The sequence below is a fragment of the Protopterus annectens genome, chromosome 4.part0 (genome assembly GCF_019279795.1).
Source record: "Protopterus annectens isolate FY-2018-M chromosome 4.part0, PAN1.0, whole genome shotgun sequence".
Classification (NCBI taxonomy): Eukaryota; Metazoa; Chordata; order Ceratodontiformes; family Protopteridae; genus Protopterus; species Protopterus annectens.
The window spans coordinates 354,165,019-354,187,194 of NC_056733.1; the positions used below are offsets into that span (position 1 = coordinate 354,165,019).

The 22,176-nt window shown below is 41.3% G+C and overlaps 1 protein-coding gene across 2 annotated transcripts in view; it reads left to right on the forward strand.

The window, feature by feature from the left end:
- The first annotated feature begins 10,303 nt into the window (after positions 1–10,303).
- SUDS3 (SDS3 homolog, SIN3A corepressor complex component) overlaps positions 10,304–22,176 on the forward strand; it is a 1,220,864-nt gene continuing 1,208,991 nt past the window's right edge. For both annotated transcript variants that reach the window (XM_044068332.1, XM_044068334.1), the window contains exon 1: positions 10,304–10,775. In XM_044068332.1, coding sequence (XP_043924267.1) covers positions 10,598–10,775 — 178 coding nt within the window. In that variant the 5' untranslated portion in view covers positions 10,304–10,597. The remainder of the gene's footprint in view (positions 10,776–22,176) is intronic.

Sequence of the window (22,176 nt, forward strand, 5' to 3'; positions counted from 1 at the left end):
CATAACAGTGCAGGTGACTAAACTTACTTAACCTATGTTGCTGAGCAATGAAACTTCATTCCAACCATCATAAAACAAGGCAACAATACCACATGTTTCAAACACAACCTAAAACAACACCTAACTTCCTCATGGCTATGTTCATACTCCCATCCTGAGTAAACCCACCTTTCTTCCTGTTTCTCTCCCACTGCCAGTTTCTCTATCACCCAGACTCTTTCACCTTTCTTATCCCTGTCTCTTTCATTCCCACAACTGCTCCTCCAGCTAACCTATATCCCTAATCCTCTCCTGCTAATACTCCCTTCTTACCCACCTCAACATCTCCACTAACAGAACTTTTCCTACTTATGATTTTCTTGATTATTCTTCTTATACCCTTCATTCTCCTCTATTTTCTGTTCCTGTTCTAGTGACACCCTATCTCGTTAATATCAATATACATATACTGAATCTATGTGCATTATCATTGCTCTAGTATCTCCAGCTAATACATGTTAACATGTCTATGACTTATACTAAAGTATATGATACATGTCTATTATTTCTTTCAATACATGAAGAATAATGCTTAAACTGTTTCATTTGTACTGTTGTTCAAGGTAAATATGTATTTTATGTGGAGCTTTTCTCTCCAAGCCTCTGCTCAAAATGGTACTTGTGCCCAGTTGGACTTTCCTGGTAAACAAAGGACAATAAATAAATAAGATGCAACATAATACAAATTATATAAATATATATACACACACATAGTAAAAGACGCCACAATAAATCATACAAATTAGATCAACAGAAAAAAAAATGCATGATTACATCAGAGACCACACACACACACACACACACACACACACACACACACACACACACACACACACGCACGCACGCACACACACACACACACACATATATATAGATCTGTATAAAACTATCTAAACATATTTGAATATTATGCAGAAAAAAGAAGTAATAAGGTACAGAAGATCTACAGACAGAAACCTGACAGTAAGAAGAATATTATAGGCTAACAAAGGTCAAAGGAAGGTGGAGAAGAAGAGGGTAAAAGAAGATTTAAAGATGATGATATAGAAGAAAATAACAGAAATAAGGGTGGGGGCTAAGAGAAATAAGAGAGACAGTGGGTGTATAGTAGATTGCAAAGAGGAAGGAGTATGCAAGAGAAAGGGAAGAGAGAAAGTTTAAGGGAAAGAATATAGGAAGGGCGAAAGAAATTGGTCAGTTTAACTTGCAGAAAGGCAAGTAAGTACATAGCCTGGAGTTAATAAGGTATTCTTATAGGAGCTTAAAAATGGGACTTGTATGTGTTGGTCTAATGTCCATAGCAATCTTGTTCCAGGTTTTGATTGTCCTATATTTTTTTTTGGGGGGGGGATTATGAGTTTCAAGAAACTGCTACTCAGTTGAGTGAAAATGATGGTTAGGAAGGTACTGTTTGAGAATGTTACTGATGAATGTACAAAGGATTATATATCATTATATATATGAATGTACAAAAGGTTATTGTCAAAGGAAAAATATACTTTAAAAATTATCAAAACACAGTAGGTTCAGGTTAAGGCACTTTAATCTTGCAGCAAGGAGACTAAAACGTGCTAATACAGAGTTTGTCTAACCAGAAACAGGAAATACTTTCATTTTTATACATTCTATAACTAGACATGGCCTACCAAGATGACGTAACAGATTACCACCTTTTCATCATCATCTGTTGACCATCATTCCCATGAATTTCTGCTGATTTATCAATTTTTATGTGAAACTTCCTGAGGAAAACAATATGGCCTTGATTACTACCAGTTAGATACATGTCATGTTACCATTCAAGGTACTATGGCTAATTCAAACATAATGCTAGCAGTTCATTTCTCTAATAATCCTTTGTCTACTTTATCTCTAAGTTACTGCAGCTGCACATGTTCCCATCCTTTGAACAGAGCTGATTGTCTAAAATCATTACATTTACCGAATATTGTATTGTTCATTCATTCGTTCCTGACCTAGCAGATAAGCACCTGCTTCTCAAGTACATTTCCAAAAGGCATAAACATGAATATTGCTGTGCTAGCAGTTACTAGGTCAGAGGGCAACTTGCAAGTTTCAGTAAGCATACTGCAGTTTTCAAAAAGCATCTTTTTCAGTCTCATATGAAACTCAATTTGTATAAAATATAGTGCATGAAAAATAGAATGAAAAGCATATTAAAATACTTGATTATTAATTAGCTTTAAGCATACACACATTAATACATATTTTTCTAACAGTTATATATCATTTTGTGGACAGGTAGAAGTTGAGTGTACTTGAGGCAATTGGGAAACTCAAGCCAGTTTAATGATTTGAGAGCAGAGCAGTGATGACTTTTATATGAAAGACTGGTTGCAAATCTAGCTAACTTGTTAGAATATAGTTTTAGTTTTGTGATGAGGAAGATATGAATATTGGTAAGAACTGGTGAGGCATACAGTACAGAAGGCAGAAGTTATGTTTTGCCAGTGTGACTAGAGGAGTTAATTTGGACTTTTTTTATCTGTAGAGCACACAGTTTTTGATGTGTGTTTTTTTTATAAAATGTTGTATATGAAGATCAAATTTCAGTTGATCATCAGTTATGATGCCTAGTAACTTGTTATGAGATACGACTTCTATATCTGTGTGACTGAGATAAGTTTTTTGAAGCTGTTTTTGAAAGGTGTTAGAGATTTAGGGAGATCTGCGGTGGTACAGCAGTAGCGTTGTTACCTCACAGCAAGAGGTTCTCCTGTTCGATTCTCGGCTGGAGTGCCTTCTATGTGGAGTCTGCACATTCTCCCCACGGTCGAGTGGCCTCTGAAAGACATGAGTGAATGGGCGTGCCTTTGCTGAAGATTGGGCGTCAGGCTGTCAACTCGGCACCATAAAAATTGACTGCCAATCATTAGCAGACTGGAGTTCCGCTGTGGCGACAACTAACCGGGAAAAGCCACAAACAGTAATAGCTTCATTTTATTGGGATTTAGGAAAGAGTTGGTTTTCACAGAGCCAGTGTTCAATGGAGACGAAGAAATTCTGAGTAATGGAGTATAAACAGGGAGTGTTTGATGAGCAGATGAGGGTGGAGTCATCAGCATATTGGATGAAGGAAACCTTTTGGGAAGATGTATGTAAGTTGTTAAAGAAGTTAAAAAGAAGAGGACCAAGGATAGATCCTTGGAGCATACTGGTTTTAACTGGGAGAAAAGAGGAGTATGTAGAGAGCCATTTTACTGATTGTTGCTGGTGAGAAAGGTAGTTAGCGAACCAGCTGAGTGTTGCATTAGACAAGCCAAGTGCAGACATTTTACAGAGTAAATTGTAGTGAGAAACTGTGTCAAAGTCTTTGGAGAGATCTAAAAACAGGGGAGTTATTACTTATAGCTGTAATGATGTTATATAAGAAGGCACATGACAGTTGTTGTTCTATTGTATAGGCAAAAACCATGTTGGTAGATGTTAGTAGATTTTCTTAAAGAAGGTATTGTAAGGTTTGTTGATGTATGCACTTTTCTAGAATTTTAGGGAGCTAGGATAAGACAGTGGTAGGCATAAAGTTTACCATTTCAGAGGAGTTACCAGCTTTGTGAAGAGTTCTAATGTATAATTTTTTCCAGAAAGATGGGTGTGATTCTTGAATGGCTCTGTCGATGAAGATGAAGTCTGGATAAGCAATGGCAGCAGCTGCACATTTTAGATATTCTGTAGATGAGTTGTCAACATAGCAAGGCTTGAGCTTACTGAAAAGGTGTTTTATACCTGAGGCAGAGACAGTTTTTAAGGAGAAAAAAAGGTTTATTGGAAGTGGGAACTTCATCGGGGCTGTCATAAGTCTGTATAGGATTTTGTGTTAGACTAGCAGTAGAGACTATAAAATGGGAGTTAAATTTATTAGCAGAATCTATGGGAGGTTTGGGGGCAGTAGGAATTCCAGGGTGTAAGGTTTTGTTAACAGAAGACTGATATTTCTTGGGATTTTTTTTACTGTTTATTTGTGGATCTAAGTAATACTGTTTTTTTTTTTAATCAGCACTCACTTGAGTTTTAGGAAGGTTTTGGAGATGCTTATAAGTTTGAATGTGGAAAAGAGATTTGGTTATTTGACAATCTGGCCAAGCTTTGTCTCTCTTATGCATTAGTGTAAGGCTAGTGTGGGATAGCCAGACAGTTTGGATGGATTTAACATGTTTTCTTCTAATGGAGGCAAGGCTATTTAGGGTAAAGAGAAATAGTGAACTGAAGTGAAGTACAGCATCGTCCAGAGCTAAGTGTAAAGACTAGACCAGTTAAGGGATTGAAGGAAATTGTTGAAAACGTCAGGTTTAAAGTTGGTAGGGTTATGGCATTCCAAAAAAGTTGATTTTTGGAGTTGTGGCTTACTAATCTCAGGACATAGATGGGATAATGGTCACTGAGTGAGTATGGGAGGGCTCTGGGAGAGCTATATTGCTTAGGATTTGAAACTATGATTCAGTCTAGAATGGTGCCAGAATTTGAGGTTTTGTTAGGGCAAGTATGAGAAGTTATAAGTTGTGTAAATCTATACAGTTGATGCTATTTGATATATAGCTTGTTAAAAATGTTCTGCTAGTCAATGTTGACATCATCAAATATTGTAATTTCATAGGATATGATTGAACACTTAAAATCTATTCTTGATTGTGGACCTTTGCTTTCTAATTATCTCTAGCTTTGTACATAACTCTTGAGCAAAGAAGCTGACAGATATGACACGCAAATCATGTTCATAGGTTCATACTAAGCTATCTGCCCTGGGGCATTTATAAGCCTAGCCTGATTGTGTTTGGCTTACACCACCCCTTGATTTGAGTATACTGTGCCTTTTTAAAGTTTAGTTTACTGTGCCTCTGTCTAATAGTGACACGGAAGTAATCCCCGGGACAAACCTACGATCCCCCATCCACTCATCAAGATTCTTCTTGAAGAGAGTCAGTAAGGTGATCTGCCTAACATGAATTGGAATTCTATTCCAGAGCGAAGGGACCCTCTGGGTTATGAATCTGTCCCTCCAGCATGTTCTATTTATTTCTGTGCTGAGGTTCAAGTCCCTCGAGCGCATGGCTCTAAGGGATTTAGATTTACTGAGGTGGAGCATGTCCATTAATTCTGGGTTGGACATAGCTTTATATGTCAGGCATAGATCAACTCGAAGTAGGCGGTATGCAACTGAGTAGAGCTGGAGTTTTTTTAACCGAGCAGCATATGGCATCTGTTTGAGTCCCTTGATCCTCCTGGTGAGGTACTTTTGGGGTCTTTCTAATTGCTGCAGGTGTTGGGTAAGGTACATCCCAAAGGGGGCATTGTATTCTATGATGGGCCTGATGAGGGATGAATAAAGGGGCACGATTACCTCTCTTGATCTAGATGTGAACCCTTTCATGATGAGGTGGGCTATGTAGAAGGTCTTTCTAACCACTTTGGCAATGTGGTTGTCAAAGGAGAGATTGCTATCAACTTGGGTCCCCAGATCCCTAATTACTTTCTCTGTACTTAATGGGTTACCACCTATGTGGTAATTTGTGGGCACATTGTTTTTCCAAAGGGTATGACTATACACTTTTTGGCATTTAGCTTTAGACCATGGCTCTGGCACCAGTTATCCATCTCTGGGAGACCTTTTTGAAGGATGTTTGTGTCAGCTGGAGAGTCGATTATGGTGCCCAGTTTGCAGTCATCTGCGAACTTGGTGAGCCATAGTCCTCCCATGTTGGCCTGTACCTCAGAAAAGTAAATACCGAACAAGAGAGGTCCCAGGACAGAACCTTGTGGGATGCCACTTGTGACCGGTTTCGAGTCTGACATGGCTCCAGCAATTCTGACTCTGTGGGTTCTGTCTTTGAGCCAGTTTGCGACCCATCTTGTGACATAGGGGTTTATATTTAGACTGGATAGCTTATCTATGATGCCCGAGTTGGGTATTGTGTCAAATGCCTTTGTGAGGTCCAGATAGGCTGTGTGGACTACCTTCCCTTCATCTATGGCCTTGGTGACTGTTTCGAAGAAGTTGACCAGGTTCAAAAGGCAGGATCTGCCCTTGACGAAGCCAAATTGGGTAGGATCTAGTGTCTGTAGGTCCCCAATGCCTTTGTTTATGAGTTCCATGATGATCCTCTCCATAGCCTTGCAGACTAGGCTAGTCAGGCTTATGGGGTGATAGTTTCCAGGGTCCGCAGAGGCGCCACCTTTGTGGAGTGGGACCACTGTTGCTGTATGCCCTTCTTTGGGCACATATCCTGTAGTGAGGCTGAGATTGTATAGAAGTTTTACTTTAGGGATTAGTTCTTCTTGGAGTTCATGTAGGACGCAACCCGGGATGCCATCTGGTCCCATGGAAGCAGTGTTTTTTGCTTTGGAGAGGGCGGCCTTCACCTGAGCGTCAGAGATGTTTGGGAGGCTGCACTCTGCCGGGATAGATACTTGCTCTTTTGAGGGGGGTGGAGAAGTTTGCACTGAACCTGTCTGCCAGGATATTGGCGATGTCTGTGGGTTCAGTGTATTTTTTATCGCTTAGAATCAACTCAGAACAAGTCTGGGAGTTGCATCCCAGGTTCCTAACATAACTGAAAAAAGCCTTATGATTGTCTTTAGTGTCCTGTGCAATTTTTCTCTCGAAGCTGGCCTTGGAGGATTTTATGAGGGATCGTAATTTTTTGCTAGTACTGATCAGAGATGCCTTCCCTTTTAGGGAATTTGCTCTATCATGTAGTAGCTTCCTCCTTCTGTTGTACAGTTTATTTATGGCTGGGGTCCACCAGACTGGACGCCTGCCTTTGGATGATTGGGTCTTGATTTTGTTTGGGATAGCATGATCCATGCATTCCTGGAGATGTCCGTAGAATGCGTTTATATAGGATTCTGCAGTTTGGGCCGTAGTTTCCACTAGCCCTGGGGCCTTGAAGGATTCCACTTCAGTTTTGAGAAGTGTGAAGTTCGCTTTTGAGAAGTTTTTCACTGTGGTTTTCTGGGCTGGGGGTGGGGTCGGGATGTGGATATCCAGTAAAATTAATTTATGGTCTGATCTTACCAATAAGGGATATACTTCTGGTATGGAGCATAGAGTCCCCATATTGGTAATGATCAGGTCTAGTATGTTTTCCCCTCTTGTGGGAGTGGTGACTAGTTGTTCCATAGCATTTGAGTTTATAAATTCCAGGAACCTTTGGGCTAAGGTGCTGGGGCTTGAGTAATGCTCCCAGTCTATGTTTGGGTAGTTGAAGTCGCCCAATATAATGGTGTTCGGAGAGATCTTCATGTTCTCCAATGTTTTCAGGAAAGCCGAGTGGGATTCCTGACTTTGAGAGGGTGGTCTGTAGGATGCTATAAACTGAAAAGCAGTCTTGCCCACTGTCAGTTGCACATGGATGGTCTCCGATACTTTGTGCAATGTCACTAACCTGGAGGTGTGGATATCCTTGATAAATATGGAAACTCCCCCTCCTTTTGTGGTTCGGTCCGGGTTTTGGGGCCGAAAAGCATGATATGAGGTATAACCTGGTAGTGCTGGGGTGCTCTCTGGAGCCTTGAACCAGGTTTCTGTCACTGCACAGATATTGATGTTCTCCATTCTGAGGAGAGCTTAGAGTGCATGCATCTTGAGGTTAAGACTTCTGGCGTTTAGCAGCATTACCCGTAGTTTCTTGTTCCTTGTGCTGTCTATCGAGGTGGGTTTGACTTTTGAGCCTTGCCTAAAAAAGGCACTATGGGGGTGGCAAGAGCCTTTGCCAATATCCGAAAGCCCAGGGGTGACAGGTGCAAGCCGTCCCTAGCGAAGCAACGTGGCTTGTCGAGCATGTCATCCCAGGCTGACAGACACTGGATCCCCTTTGAATGACACCAAAATTTTACCCAATTGTTAAAATCGATCATTTTGTCTTTATACTGTGGCATCATTCTAGGTGAGGGTAAGATGCTGCTCAAGATCAGGGTCATACCGGCCTGGGCTACATGATCAGAGAGCTCCTCTATGTCTCTTTTCATGTAGTCGAGGGAGGTATGTCTCAGGTCATTCACGCCAGCATGTACAATGACTGAGTCATATATGGTATCATCGTTATGGTGTGCTTGCTACCACCCCCCCCCCAATGACCTACAGTTCTGCATAACCCCAAGCTGAACTGCTTGCGTTCATAAGGGGTTCAGCGCTGTTATGATTACAGTTTTTTCAAAACTTGCCCTCCGTGTACATCTGCTAAATGGTGATTCACATTCCTCTCAACTTATTTGCCCAAGAATTCTGGATAAAGCCAAAAATATTGGGGCCAAAGGCCCATAATTTGGAACAAATTTTAAATATTACTTTTAATTCACCTACAAAGTTAATAGAAGAACAGGCTTTGCATCAACATACATTTTCTTTTGAAATGCCCGAAGACGGTTTTTTTTATTTTTTTATTTTTTATGAAACTGTAAATCAAGCCATAACACAACCAATGTTAAGACCTGGACTTTTTTGGCAAAGTAAAAGCCCATTTTTGCCTTGATGAATTTGAGTTGTTCTTGGGTACATTATGGCGATATTGCAGTGTATTAACCCACCAGTTAGTTTGCGCAGGAATGGGCGAGGCCTGTTTGATTGACAAGGTGGCGGGCAGAGTTTTAATATGTTAAATACAGCATGACTGGCACGGAATCCATGCACACAATGAACTACATCCTCGTCGAAATTATTACTTTCTCCTTTTCCAGGGGGGCAAGCCCCCCTGCACCCCCTTGTGGGGGACCTGCAGCCCCGCTGAACAAGTGTTGGGCAATGGTGCTGGTATTGCAAACAGTTTCAGCCGTTAATAACAGTATCATTTAGAGAAACAGTTTTGTGGTGTGAACTCTGCCCTATTGACTGACTGAAATGTGATGTACAGCAGCCCTTTTAGTTTTATGACCCTAGTAAAACATTTCTTTTTTGGTAGTGAATGTCTACAATAAAACATTGGGTTGCTTTCGGCACAGATGATGAATATTAATTACACTGCAATGTGTCAGGCGGGGGTTGGGTAGGGCTTGCTACAGCACATCTGGTGGGCAGTACACTTCAATATCACCTACATTATTAAGGAAAAACATAGACCTGTGTACTACAATCGGCGTAATTGTCTTGTTGGGGTCTATATTACAACGTCGAACTAAAACAAGTTCGAATGTTGTAATAGCGAACCCTAAAGTCCGAAAGTTAAAATAGCGGAGCCAGTGCACATCGACTTTTTTCCCAGGGGGGAAAAAAATCGGTGGGCCGTGTTTGGGACTTTGCTATTTCCTCCACTGTGGTGCAATCTGGGAGTTGGTATATTTAAGTAGGGGAGAGAGAGAGATGTGGATGCCCCCCCCCCCCCCCCCCCCATTGGGAGAAAGCCCTCAAGTTTTTTTTTTTTGTCACGGAACACTATTTTGTGTTTTCAAAACTTTTCGGTTTTGTTGGGTTTGAGACTTTAGGATTCGATATTACAACGATCGAACTTTTGTCAGCACGACGTTGTGACATAGACACGTTTTGTAGTACCCCACGTCCTCAGGCTTGGCAGGAATGCGCGTTGCCTGTGTGATTGAAATGCCAAATGTACATGGATGCAATAATGCCCTAAAACCTCAAAAAACTTATTATCTTTCATATCCCCCCCCCCCCACACACACACACACACACACACAGGACACAGCTGTCAAAATAAAGATGTATTGCTAAAAGAGTAACAGGATTGTAATCGTGTTACCACAACATCACACATTTTAGGAAGGACAGGGCACATAGGCAAAATCAGGAACGTTCTGCAACACTTTGGGTAACTGACATGTATGCAGTAGTGCAAAACATATTCCCAACCGTGGCAATTCATTCTTAAGTTAGTTGTGCTCTCATTGGTAGTTAAAAATAATAAGCTAAGCTAACGCCTGCAATTAGTACACAAAACTACCACTCTCGTTAACATTACATTTACAAAGGTACTACAGCACACAAACCGTACCCAATCCTCTACGGTCTTTTCACGGCTTTGATCTGGCCCTCATTTTATGTACAGACTCGTAATATGCCTCTACTAAAAATAAAGAAAAATTACTAAAATTATCCAGCCAGTAATATTTTGCTGTTGTAGTACAGTTGGGACAAATAATAGGGTCCGTAAAGGTACATCAGAAGGCGCCTACGTATTCACTTTTTTATTTTTAAAGATTAATGTCCAGGTGCTTTTTCGGCGGAATATAAGACAATCCTGCTTGAATTGTTTAGGCCCCCTAGCAACAGCAGTCCAAGCGTCTGCGCAAAAAATTGAGAGAAAAAAAATATACGAAGGAACGCGCCCCCGTGTGTACAGTTCCACCACTCGGAAGTGGGGAATCTTTGTTATGGTTGACAGTCATTGATTTGTCAGTAACATCGTGTGCTATGTGTTTTCCTTAGTTTTGGCTTTCTAGTGTTGATTTCCTCTCTGGTTTTAAATATGCACGAAATTACTTGGAACACACTAACTCTCAAAATTTAGTATAAAGTATTGGTAGGGCCGTACTAGCTTCACACCATTAAATCCCTTCCTTATAAGCAAGCTTGTCTTGTCCTGTGTTTATGGTGCTGGACAATCAAAACTTGAAGGAGAACGCGGCAGTGGTGGAGGGTGAGGTGGAAACCATGACCTCCAGCACTCTACTTTCGCCGCTAGTGGATTATTATAATGACGAAGAAGAACTGGAGAGTGTCGATGAAGAAGATGAACGACTATGTAGAGGCAGGGACTCGGATGAAGGTAACCAGCAGCAAAAAATATTTGCAGAAAGGGTGCTCATCATTACGGATAGGGGAAATATCTAAGACGAACATTCTTTAAATGGGCAGGGGGTTGGTTTATCCATTGACAGTACCACTTGTGGGTCTGATATCGGGTTGCACTGTGCACTTTCCATGTCTTAGCTGCAGCGTTTGGGTTGAAAATAATCACATACGCATATACGCTCTTAGTGTTAACTTATTAATAGTTTTCTTTACTTATAGTTTTGTTGACTAAATATGTGCGTTTACAGTAGAAGCCAGATTTGAAAGTCGCTATGCACTGCCAACTTCTTATGGAATGCAGTAACCTTACCAACTTTAAACCTGATGTTTTCAACAATGTTCTTCAGTCCTTAACTTGTTCGTTTTTACACTTTACCACCGGACGATGCTGTACTTCATTTCAATTCACTATTTCCCAACTTCCAATCCTAAATAGCCTTGACCCCCAGAAGAAAATGTGTTAAATCCCCCAAACTAGTGGTGTTAGATCTTATTACAGCTGGGTAAGATACATAAAATACTTTGTGTTTATAGTTGTGATTCGAAACATCTTAAAGGCTGTGTTTTGCAAAAGTACTGGACATTAACATGTGTGCATATGTGATGGATACATTTTAGTTCTGATATGCATTTTGACATGTCATTGTGTGCATGGCTGCTTTGGTTACTGCTACAAGTTGTGCCCGTCCAACCTACTCTCACACACTCAGGCATCTCATGTATGAGGTGTCTGTATAACAGTTTTCATTTCTTTCTACTTGTCTTATTCACTTGTCAGTTTGTCAGCTTGAATTTTAGCAAGGTTTTGGAGATGCTTATAAGGTTGAATGTGGGCAACAGATTTAGTTCTTTGCCAAGCTTTGTCTCTGTTGTGGATTAGTGTGTGGTTAGTGTGGTATAGCCAGACAGTTTGGGTGGATTTAACACATTTTCTTCTGATGGTGGGGTGGGGTGGGCAAGGCTGTTTAGGGTGTTGGGAAATAGTGAATTGAAATGAAGTACAGCATCATTCAGCGGTAAGGTGTGAAGAATGGACCAGTTAAGGGGTTGAAGAGCATTGCTGAAAACATCAGGTTTAAAGTTGTAAGGTTACTGCATTCTGTAAGAAGTTGATCTTTGGAGTTGTGGTTTATTAATCTAAGGATATAGGATAGTCATTGAGTGAGTCTGGACAAGCAAATGGATGTTGGATAATTGTATTGGTGGCAAGAAGGTGGGTATATGTTAGTTTATGGGGTGCTTTTAACCAGCTTAGTTTTTTTTTTAGTGCTGTACAGTGGTGGGATTCTGAGTATATATTTGTTGCAAATTTAGCCACTTTGTTATAACAGTGCTCTAGTTTTGCTTTTCTTGATGCCTGGAGGTTAGTAAGGATGGGAGCCACATAAAGTAGTGAGGGGAAAGGATAAGTAGTGGCAAGTGTAGTTTTAGTTGAGTTGGTCAGAGTTTTTGGCACTTTAAAGCATCATTAGGTTTTGATGATTTTTTTATGTAATTTTGTACATGTATAGTTTGAAATTAAGATTATCGTCCACTATCATCCTTAATAATTTGTAATGAGATGAGAAGTGACTTCAGTTGCTGAATTAAGAAACTGTATTTTATTTTAATTATTTTTCATGAGAAAAGGATTTGTGGAAAAAGTGATGTTCGTCGTCTCCCATTGCTGCAGTCCTGACTAGTGGGTACTCCGCTGCCCTCCATCGGCCCGAATACCAAAGGGCTAGATATGGCGTCGGTCATGGCGCTCGAGACTGACGTGGTGTCAGTATAAATGCGCATGACCGACACCATAACTTTAGTCTTTCTTGCCGCATGGTCCTGAGCAGAAGCAGAATTTGCAAGTGCCGTTCGGCGTTCTGGAATTGTCGGTTTTCGAGTTTCAGACCGGAGACCAAGTTGGGCTAAGTACCCCATTGGGGACATTTTCTTTTTTGTCTTTTTCTTGTCTCAGTATTGTCGGATGTCAGTAAAAGTTAATAACTGTATTTCTTGTGGGAAACAGATTCCTCATAGGGATTACCATTCACTCTGCATTCCTTGTTTAGGGCCTGAGCACGACGTTGTTGGGTGTCGCTTTTGTGCTACTTTTAATAAGCGTACTATTAAACGTCGGTTGGACTGTGCTAGGCTGGTGTTTGGTAAACGTTGTAATTACAACATGCCGTCAGATTCTCCGACGACTGGCTCTTCTAAGAAGCGCAGAGAAAAGTCTTTGCGGTCCAAGCAGGATGAGGCGTCCGCTCCGGACGCCAGTCCTGTAGAACCACTGGCTGCTTCAGTGGCTCTTTCTGACAGTGTGCCTGAGTGTCAAGGGGAGCCTTTGTTACTGCAGGGGGTGGCTTCTCCTTTGTTAGGCCAGGTTGAGGGTGCTCCTCTGTTGTCTGTGGCTCCCTCCCTCAGAGGGTGGTTAAGCCTCCTCCTTCTCTAGGCAGAGGCCAGTCTAAGTCTAAATCTGCCCCTGCGGGTGCTTTTCCCCAGGGTCCAGCTCCTAGGAAGCACATGTTGAAGATGGCTGAGGATTTGATTACTTTAATTAGGGGTTCCATGCCTCCCCCTCAGAAGAGGCCCAGGGTAGAGACGGAGTTGGAGGGTTTGGTTCAGTCTTCCATTGAGTCAGATTCCTCTGTGGAAGACCTTCAGGATTTCCCTCCCTATTCTGATTCGGAAGCTGAGGATGCTTCTCCCTCTGCGACCCCTCCAGAAGATTTTTCTTTCTCTGAAACTTTGCATTCCATGAGGGAACATTTCAAATGGGAGGGCCAGGATTATTCTGATTCTCGTAAAAGGCTGAGAGAATTTTTGTTTTTGCCTCAGCACAGGCCCTTGGCTATTCCTCCTGTACTGGATGTTGTTCAGGATGTGTTTTCTGAGGCTGCCCTTAACCCAGATTCTCTGCCTCCTGCCCCTGTTAAACCAGATAGATACTACAGGGTTCGGAGGCTCACAAGTACTTGTTTAAGAGCCCTAGAGCTGATCCTGAAACTATTTCCAAGCCCCCAAGGGGTTTAGGCCCCTGTGGTTTAGAAACCAGTTCCTCTGGGCAAAGATGCTAGGGCCCTGGATAGGTGGGGTAAAACTGTATACCTCTTCTACTTTGGCTATGAGGGCTTTGAATTGTCAGTTTCATATGCTCAAGTATCAGAATTTTTGTTAAGTCAATTGAAATGTAAAGTGGATGCTTTAGCTGAAGGTATTGACTGTAAGGAGCTTCAGGATTTAGTGCATGCTTCAGACCAGGTTGGGAAGCATTCTCTGCAGTGTGGTTTTGATGCTTTACAAGCTTCTTCCAGGGTGGCTGCTACTAGTTCTGTTGTTCGCAGACATGCCTGGCTTAAAGGTCAGTCCTTGTCGGAGCATGTTAAAGCTCATATTATGGATGCTCCTTTGCAGTCTGATGTTCTTTTTGGCCCTCCTGTGGAATTAGTTTTGAAAAAAATGGAGGAAAAAGCTAAATCTATGCAGACAGTTAAGGAATTTTTACAGGTTCAGCCTCCTAAGTTCAATAGGAATTGGCCTGCTAAGGGATGGTCTTTTCCCTCTTCGGATTTTCATTCTAGGGGCAAGTCGAGGCATGGTAGAGGTAGGGCTTCCTTTCAGGGCCCTGTTACTTCTAGGTCTTTCAGTTCCTCTACCCCTTCTGCTGGAGAGGGCAAGGGTCAGTCCTTTCGAAGCAGACCCAATGACCTGTGTCTTCGCTGCGGACTCTGCTTTGCTGGCAGCTCCTCTGGGCGGAAAACTGGGACTTTTCAGCGGGAATTGGCATTTGGTTACCCAGGACAAATGGGTGTTGGACATTGTAACTCGAGGCTACAAATTTTATTTTCACGCTTTCCGCCTTTCAACGGTATGCGGATGTGCCTCATCAGCAAAAATTGGAAGCACAGGCACAGGTTTCTTCTCTGCTCCAGTTGGGAGCAATACAGGAAGTTCCTTCTGCGAAAGGGGCACAGGGTTTTATTCCGTCTTTTCTTAGTGCCAAAGAAGGGCAATACTTGGAGGCCCATTCTGGATTTATCCATTCTAAACACCTTTCTAGAAATTCCAAATTCAAGATGTTAACACTGCAACAGCTGTTGCCTATGCTGGGCAGGGATCACTGGATGGTGACTTTGGATCTCAAGGAGGCCTATCTCCACATTCCTATCAGGCCCAGTTGCAGGAAATTCCTGAGGTTTCGGACTGGGAATTTGCATTATCAGTTCTCTGCATTGCCCTTTGGCTTGTCTACTGCCCAGGGTATTCACGAAAGTCCTGGCTCCAGTAATAGCTTTTCTCAGACTACGGGAATTCAGATTTATCCTTATCTGGCCGATTGTTTGATACTGGCTCAAGACAAGCACGCACTACTGACATCTGTAGTGTGTGATGACAGTTTTCAGATGCCTGGGGTATTCTGTGAACGAAATAAAGTCCAGTCTAGTACCCTCACGAGATGTGTTTTCTGGGTGTGAGTCTGAATACAGCGACTCAGATGGCATTTCTTACCCCGGACAAACAAAGAAATCTTCACCAGTACTTCCTACAGCTATCAGTCCTGTCCAGGCTGACTGCAAGGACAGTCCTTCAAGCCTTGGGGTTCATGGCATCTTGCATTCTAGTACTTCCCAATGCCAAACTGCATATGGGGAAGCTACAATGGTATCTCAAAAGCGTTTGGACTCAACACAGCCACGATTTGGACACTGTCATTCGGATTCTTCCTTGCATCCAGAAGGAATTTGTGTGGTGGGCTCAGGAATGTCACCTAAACAAGGGACTCTCTGTGACCCAACCAGAGGTAAGTCAGATATTAACGACATATGCCTCGGAGTCAGCCTGGGGTGCTCATTTCAAAGGAAAATGGATTCAAGACCTTTGGCCCCCGGAGTTGCTTCACTTGCATATCAATATGAAGGAGATGCTGGCAGTTCAATTTGCCTTAAAAGCATTCAAGGATCTGCTTCGCCCGGGACTAGTGTTGATTCGAACAGACAACACAACTGTCATGTGGTACATCAACAAGCAGGGGGGAACTCATTCTTACCCTCTTTGCAGACAAGCAATGCTGTTATGGGAAACTGCTTTGGATCTGCACATCACTCTTCGAGCACAGTTTCTGCCAGGGGAACAAAAATCGTTAGCAGAAGTTCTGAGCAGGCAAACGGTGGATCCTCACGAATGGAAGTTGGATCCTCAGGTGTTTCTCAGTTGACCATGGCTTGGGAACTCCAGACATAGATCTGTTCGCTTCTCCTCTGAATTTCCAACTACCTCTGTTTTGCACAAGGCTGTTTCATCCGAAAGCCTGGAAAATAGATGCACTATCCTTCAGTTGGAGCAACCTTCACGTGTATACCTTTCCTCCTCTGCCTCTTCTTCCAAAAGTCCTGTTGAAAGTCAGGAGGGACAAACCGTGCATGATCCTTATAGCACCGGATTGGCCTCGTCAGCATTGGTACCCTCTGTTGAGGAGTTTAATTCAGGGGGCCCCTTGGCCATTACCACGGATTCCTCACTTATTGTCTCAAGAAAACAATCATTTTCTCAATGTCAGGGTGCGATCCCTACACCTGACAGCCTGGCACATTCAGTTTTAGAGAATGAGGGCCTTCAGCTCCCTCAACAAGTTTTGGATGTTCTTTTGGAAGCCAGGCCCTAGTACTCGAAAAGTTTATGCTGATAAATGGAAGAGATTTTTTTCTTTGGAGTTCAGCTAAAGGCTTTGATGTCACATTGCCTGATTTGAGTTGTACATTGCAATATTTGACTATGTTATTGGACAAGGGTTTGTCTTTCTCTTCTATTAAAGTGCATGCTGCAGCTATTTCTGCTCACTATGATGGTGACCCTCCTTTATTTTCACATCCATTGCTTAAACAGTTTCTTAGAGGGGCAAAGAATATAAGACCCCCACGGAGGGCTCCTACTCCTACTTGGGATCTTAATTTTGTTTTGGAGAAGCTGACTCTGCCTCCTTTTGAACCTGCAGCTACGGCTGACTTGAAGTTGTTGTCTTGGCTGTTACTTCTGCTAGAAGGGTATCTGAATTACAGGCTCTCATGGCAGTGGAACCTTTTCTGATTTTTCACAGGGACAGAGTTTCCTTGCGTACTAATCCTACTTTTCTGCCTAAAGTGGTTTCTAATGTGGCATTGAACCAGTCTATACATTTGCCTACTTTTTATGCTAACCCCCAAACTGAAGGGGAAAAAGTTTTGCATTCTTTGGATGTACATAGGCAGTTACGATATTATTTGTTCAGAACCAAAGAGTTCAGAAGTTCTCATCAGTTGTTTGTTTCGTTTGCTGTGACTTCCCGTGGAAAAGCTGTCTCGAAACAAACTATTTCCAAGTGGGTTGGCCATTGTATTGCTTTTTGTTATTCTCATCATGGTGAAGAAGTTCCATTTGGGATCAGGCCTCATTCTACTAGGGCTACGGGCCACATCTACTGCTTTTTTAAGAGGGGTAGCTACTAAAGACATTCTAGAGGCAGCTACCTGGAGTTCTGTACATACCTTTACAAAGCATTATCATTTGCCTCTTTATTCTAAGTCCAGGGCTGGGTTTGCCACTGCAGTCTTACAGGGCATGTCTGCAGCTCCTCAGGATATTTAGTTGTCCGACCTCCCTTTTTGTTTTTTCCGTTGCTCTGGGATTCTACCCACTAGTCAGGACTGCAGCAATGGGAGACGATGAACATAGTACAGTTTTGTACCTACCATAAATGTAGATGTTCGAGGATCTCCATTGCTGCAGTCCAATTTTCCCTCCCTCCTTCCCCCTTTTTCTTTTTAGATTGGGGTTTTTGGGTGGTGGTCTTTTTTTTTTAGCATTCTGACATCTGAGGCAAGAAAGACTAAAGTTATGGTGTCGGTCATGCGCATTTATACTGACACCACGTCAGTCTCGAGCGCCATGACCGACGCCATATCTAGCCCTTTGGTATTCGGGCCGATGGAGGGCAGCGGAGTACCCACTAGTCAGGACTGCAGCAATGGAGATCCTCGAACATCTACATTTATGGTAGGTACAAAACTGTACTTTTATGTGTGTGGGGTGGGGGTGAGCTTGAGTTGTGAGTAACAAAGCCACCCAGTGACTGCTAAAGCTTCCTGAGTAATTTTTTGGAGATGTGTCCAGTTTGATATGCGTATGTCTGGTGTCATCTGTATATTATATTATTAAGACCTGTTGTGTGGATGTATGAAGGGTGTTGGTGAGAATGTTATAGAGGAGGGGACCAAGGATAGAGCCTTGTGGTTTAGCAGTGGTGACTGGAAGGTATGGTGAGAAGGAGGAGTGCTATTTTACTGACTGGGACAAGTAGCATTTGAACCATGGAAGGGTGGTCTGAGATGGACCTAGTGAGGTCATGTGTGACAAAGTGGGCTGAGATGGACCTAGTGAGGTCATGTGTGACAAACTGCGTTGAAGGCTTTAAACAAGTCTACAAATGAGGAGGAGGCTAGTGTGCCTTTATCTTTAGTTTTATTGACAGTGTCTATAAAGATCAGAAGTGCAGTGGTCGTACTATAGGACTGTAGAAAGGGTGGAAGCAGTGTTGTATGGGGGATAGGAGTTCTTCCTGCTGACAATAGTTTAGCATTCATTTTTGAATACATTTTTCAGGTTTTTTGGAGAGAGATGTAAGATTGCTGTAGGTCTAAAGTTAGTTATGTTTGTTGAATTTCCTCATTTGTGAGAGGGATAATGTGTGATTTTTTTTTTCCAGAGAGAGGAAACGTGATATTCCTTGATTGACCTGTTTATGAGGATTGATATAGGAGAGGCAATGCTACTGGCTGCTATTTTAAGGTACTCGTTTGGAGGGTTATCAGCTGAAGTAGAGAATGGTTTAGTTTAAGAGTAGTTTTATGTAGGATGCGGGCACAGGTTTGAAGGTGAAAGTGGATGTGGTGATATGTGGCTGTTGGATAGTGTTGGGATATGACTGGGAATCCTTGGGAATGCTGTACTACCTGTGATATTAGTGTTATATTCTATTGCATTTCTGAGTGATAAGTTGTTGGGAGAGGGGTTAGAGTTGAATTTTTGGCTTGGATGTACGATTTCTTTAATGGCTGACCAGAAGTTTTAGGACAGTGTTCTGAACATTGTTACAGTATAGCTTTTTTGGTTTCATGTATTTGCTTTGTAATACGGTTGTGGAGCATTCTGAAGTTTTCATGGTATTGTGGTAGTTTATATTTTTGCTATTTTTTTCCACACTTTTTCTATCCTGCATTAGCATTCTGCTCTTTTTGGATAACTAAAATGTATTATTATTTGTTTTTAGTCTCTCTCTTCTAGGAGGTGCAAATTTATTTTGGATATTTAGAAATGTTGTATTGAATTCATTTACATTAGATATCTAAGGGAAGGATTTTTAGGATGTTCCCGTTCATAGGTGATAAGGTAGCAATGAATGTTTTTTGGGTTGCACTTGGACAGGCAGTGTGTTGTTTTATAAGCATGCTGTTTAAGTGGGTATGTGAGATGTCTGGTTGTATAGACTGGAAGATGATTACTGAGAGAGTCTGACATTGTACTTGTGGTGGTGAATTTACAAGGGTCTGATAACAGGATCCAGTATAATAAAGAGTTTGATGTATTGCTGTAATGTGTGGATTATTAATTAGTTGTGTGAAAATGCAAGTTCATGCTTGATGTAGGGGAGCAATTGATATTAACATCACCTAGTAGTATTCTTTTTCTTGCAAAGTTCTTATGGTTATCCACTGTAGTGTAGCTAACTGTTGCCAGGAGGGATGTAAAGGACAGTTGATACATTTTTGTCTGTTTTCAGTAAAGTAATAGGAAACTCCGCTGAACTGAATTTTGGTATTAATTTGTTGTAGAGGAGAAATGTAGTAGTTTTTAAGAAGTATTAAAGCAATACAACCACTTTTCTTTATACAGTTATTATAGAGGATGATATTGCTGGCGGTGTAATGTTGGAATTGTTTATGCTGGGTTTAAGCAAAGTTTCAGTTATTACAAGAATGTCAGGGTTGTGTTGGTTAATCCAATGGTTTTATTTCTTATGCTTCTAATATTTATGGTTGTAAAGTTAGATTACCTGGATGGGGGTTGATATTTGTGGGGTTAGAGCACTATGTGGAAGGGAATTATCTTGATTTTGTTTGTGATAGGTGGGTCCAGGCTTAAGGTGAATGTCCTGTCCTAGGAGAATTTTAGTATATTGGGGTAATACTGATTTTTGTTTTTTAGAAAGTATTTTCTACTTAATTTTATTTTGATTTGAGTTGAAATTAAGTTAATCAGTCTCTATTTGGGTAAAGGTGAGGGGTGCCATTATATAAGTTTATGCGATGTGGGGTGAGTTTATTGAGGAATTGTATAGATAGGTGATTGGGATAGAGTTGGAAAAATTTTGAGAGCTATTATAGAGTCATTGTAAGATGAGAGATGGTTTAGCAGGAGGAGAAGAATAGAGGATAAGCTGAGGAGTAGCATGATTAAGTAAAGGATCTGTCTAGTATTTGCCATTCTTTCCTTCTAAGGTGGTGCCCTCCCATACCTTATACTCAGTTGAGGTCAGTAGGAGAACATGTGCAGGAAGGTGCACAAGACCATAAAGGTAATGATGGAAGAGCTGGTGAGTTGAATGGGATTCTTTGCATTTCCAGAAGTCTGGGTGTTATACCTCCCAACTTGAAAACATTGAAAATTGGTACAAAGGCCCATAAAAAGTAGATATAGGCAGTCAAAAATCTAGTCATCATAAAATTTGAATACCAAATAGCACATACCTCTACTGGCCTCCATTTGGAATGTGGGCTCTACTCAATAACATGTTTTTAAAAAAGTGACAAAATAGTGGAAAATATAACACTTTATTAAAGAGAGTGTAAAATCAGTAGACTTTAAGCTGTTTTGCCATATTTTGCCAAAAAAGTTCATTATGTTTGCCTCTGAAAAATAGAGGTGAAAGATGTGTGCTCTTTCTGTAAATTGTTGGTGCCAATAACATGTTGGTAATGTGGTGTGGTTTTGTGTGTACTAGACAGATTCACACAATTTTCTGAAATCCTCCCTCATCACACATGATTTTTGAAGGAGCAAAAACAGTTAAAACTGCAGTTCAAAAGCATATGAAGGCTATTTAACTTGATACAGTGTGGGTACTGTCGACAGTCTTGGACCAAAAGTAATGTTTAACAGGTTGTTAGTGTTGGTTCAAAGTGCCAGAGGCATGTTTTAATGGGGATATTTTACCTTAGAACTCAACATATGCATGGATGTTTCAAGAAATATCATCCTGACTCTCTGCTCCACCCCTGCTGTTAATACATAATGGTGATTTTTATGCTTTAGTTGGTGAACAGTTAAAATGGCAGACAGAGTAATGTAAATTGGGGAACTTCCATCCCCCCACACCCCTCACAGTAGGCCCACAAGTAACTTTAAGATTATGTACAACAGGAGGAGCAGGAGGGTGGCATCCCCTTGCTTGATATCTGTTATACCCACCCACTGATTGTTACTGCTGAGAGTACACAGCTGTCAGTTTGTTATACTTACCCACTGCCTGTGGAACTAGGAGAAGGAGAGTCCCAATATAAAGTTGTGCCATTTTGTGTGATGGCTTGCTTTGTAAAGGCAGGTGTACTGTAGTTACACAGGAAGTACATATTTAAAGTATTATACAGTCATGCTAAAAATCATAATGTACATTGTGTAATACATCTAAGTAGACCTAGTAGAAAAAGCCTTTATTTTTCATTTGATCTGAATAGTAAAGATTGGTTGAGGTAGGGAGAAATGAAGCAGTAAGTGTCTTGGGTAGTGTTAATTTGAAACCAAGTACAGGCCAAGAAGGAATTTAGATAACGTGAATTGCTAATTCTGGTTGGGAGCAAATATTTGATATGGAGTTCCATATTGCTGGGTGTAACTTGGAGAATATGCATTCAGTAGTTAGTAATTTTAAAAGGGGTCTTTTGAAGTGCTTTTTGAGCCTGGAGTATAGTTTTGCAGGGGGTGTGTGAAATTGTGATAGTTTGGCAGCCAAAGGAGAGCCGAACATCTCTTCACCCATGCAAAGTGCAGCTGCACTCGCTCAGCATAATTCCATTTTTCCATTCATGTTTTGACATTGTAAACTGCTTCCTGAACTAAATGTGTAGCATATTTTTGCATCTGTGTGTGTGTGTGTGTGTGTGTGTGTGTGTGTGTGTGTGTGTGTGTATATATTTGTTTTTTTTTAATGTACACTTGTATCTGTGAATATGTTTTGTTAATTTATTATGTGATCCTCTTCACCCGGGCTGTGCCTGCAAATGGTCCTTTGAGATCAGTGCTTTATCTTTGTAAAACACCATAAATAAATTAAATATATTAATAACTAAATTAGATTAACTAGATCT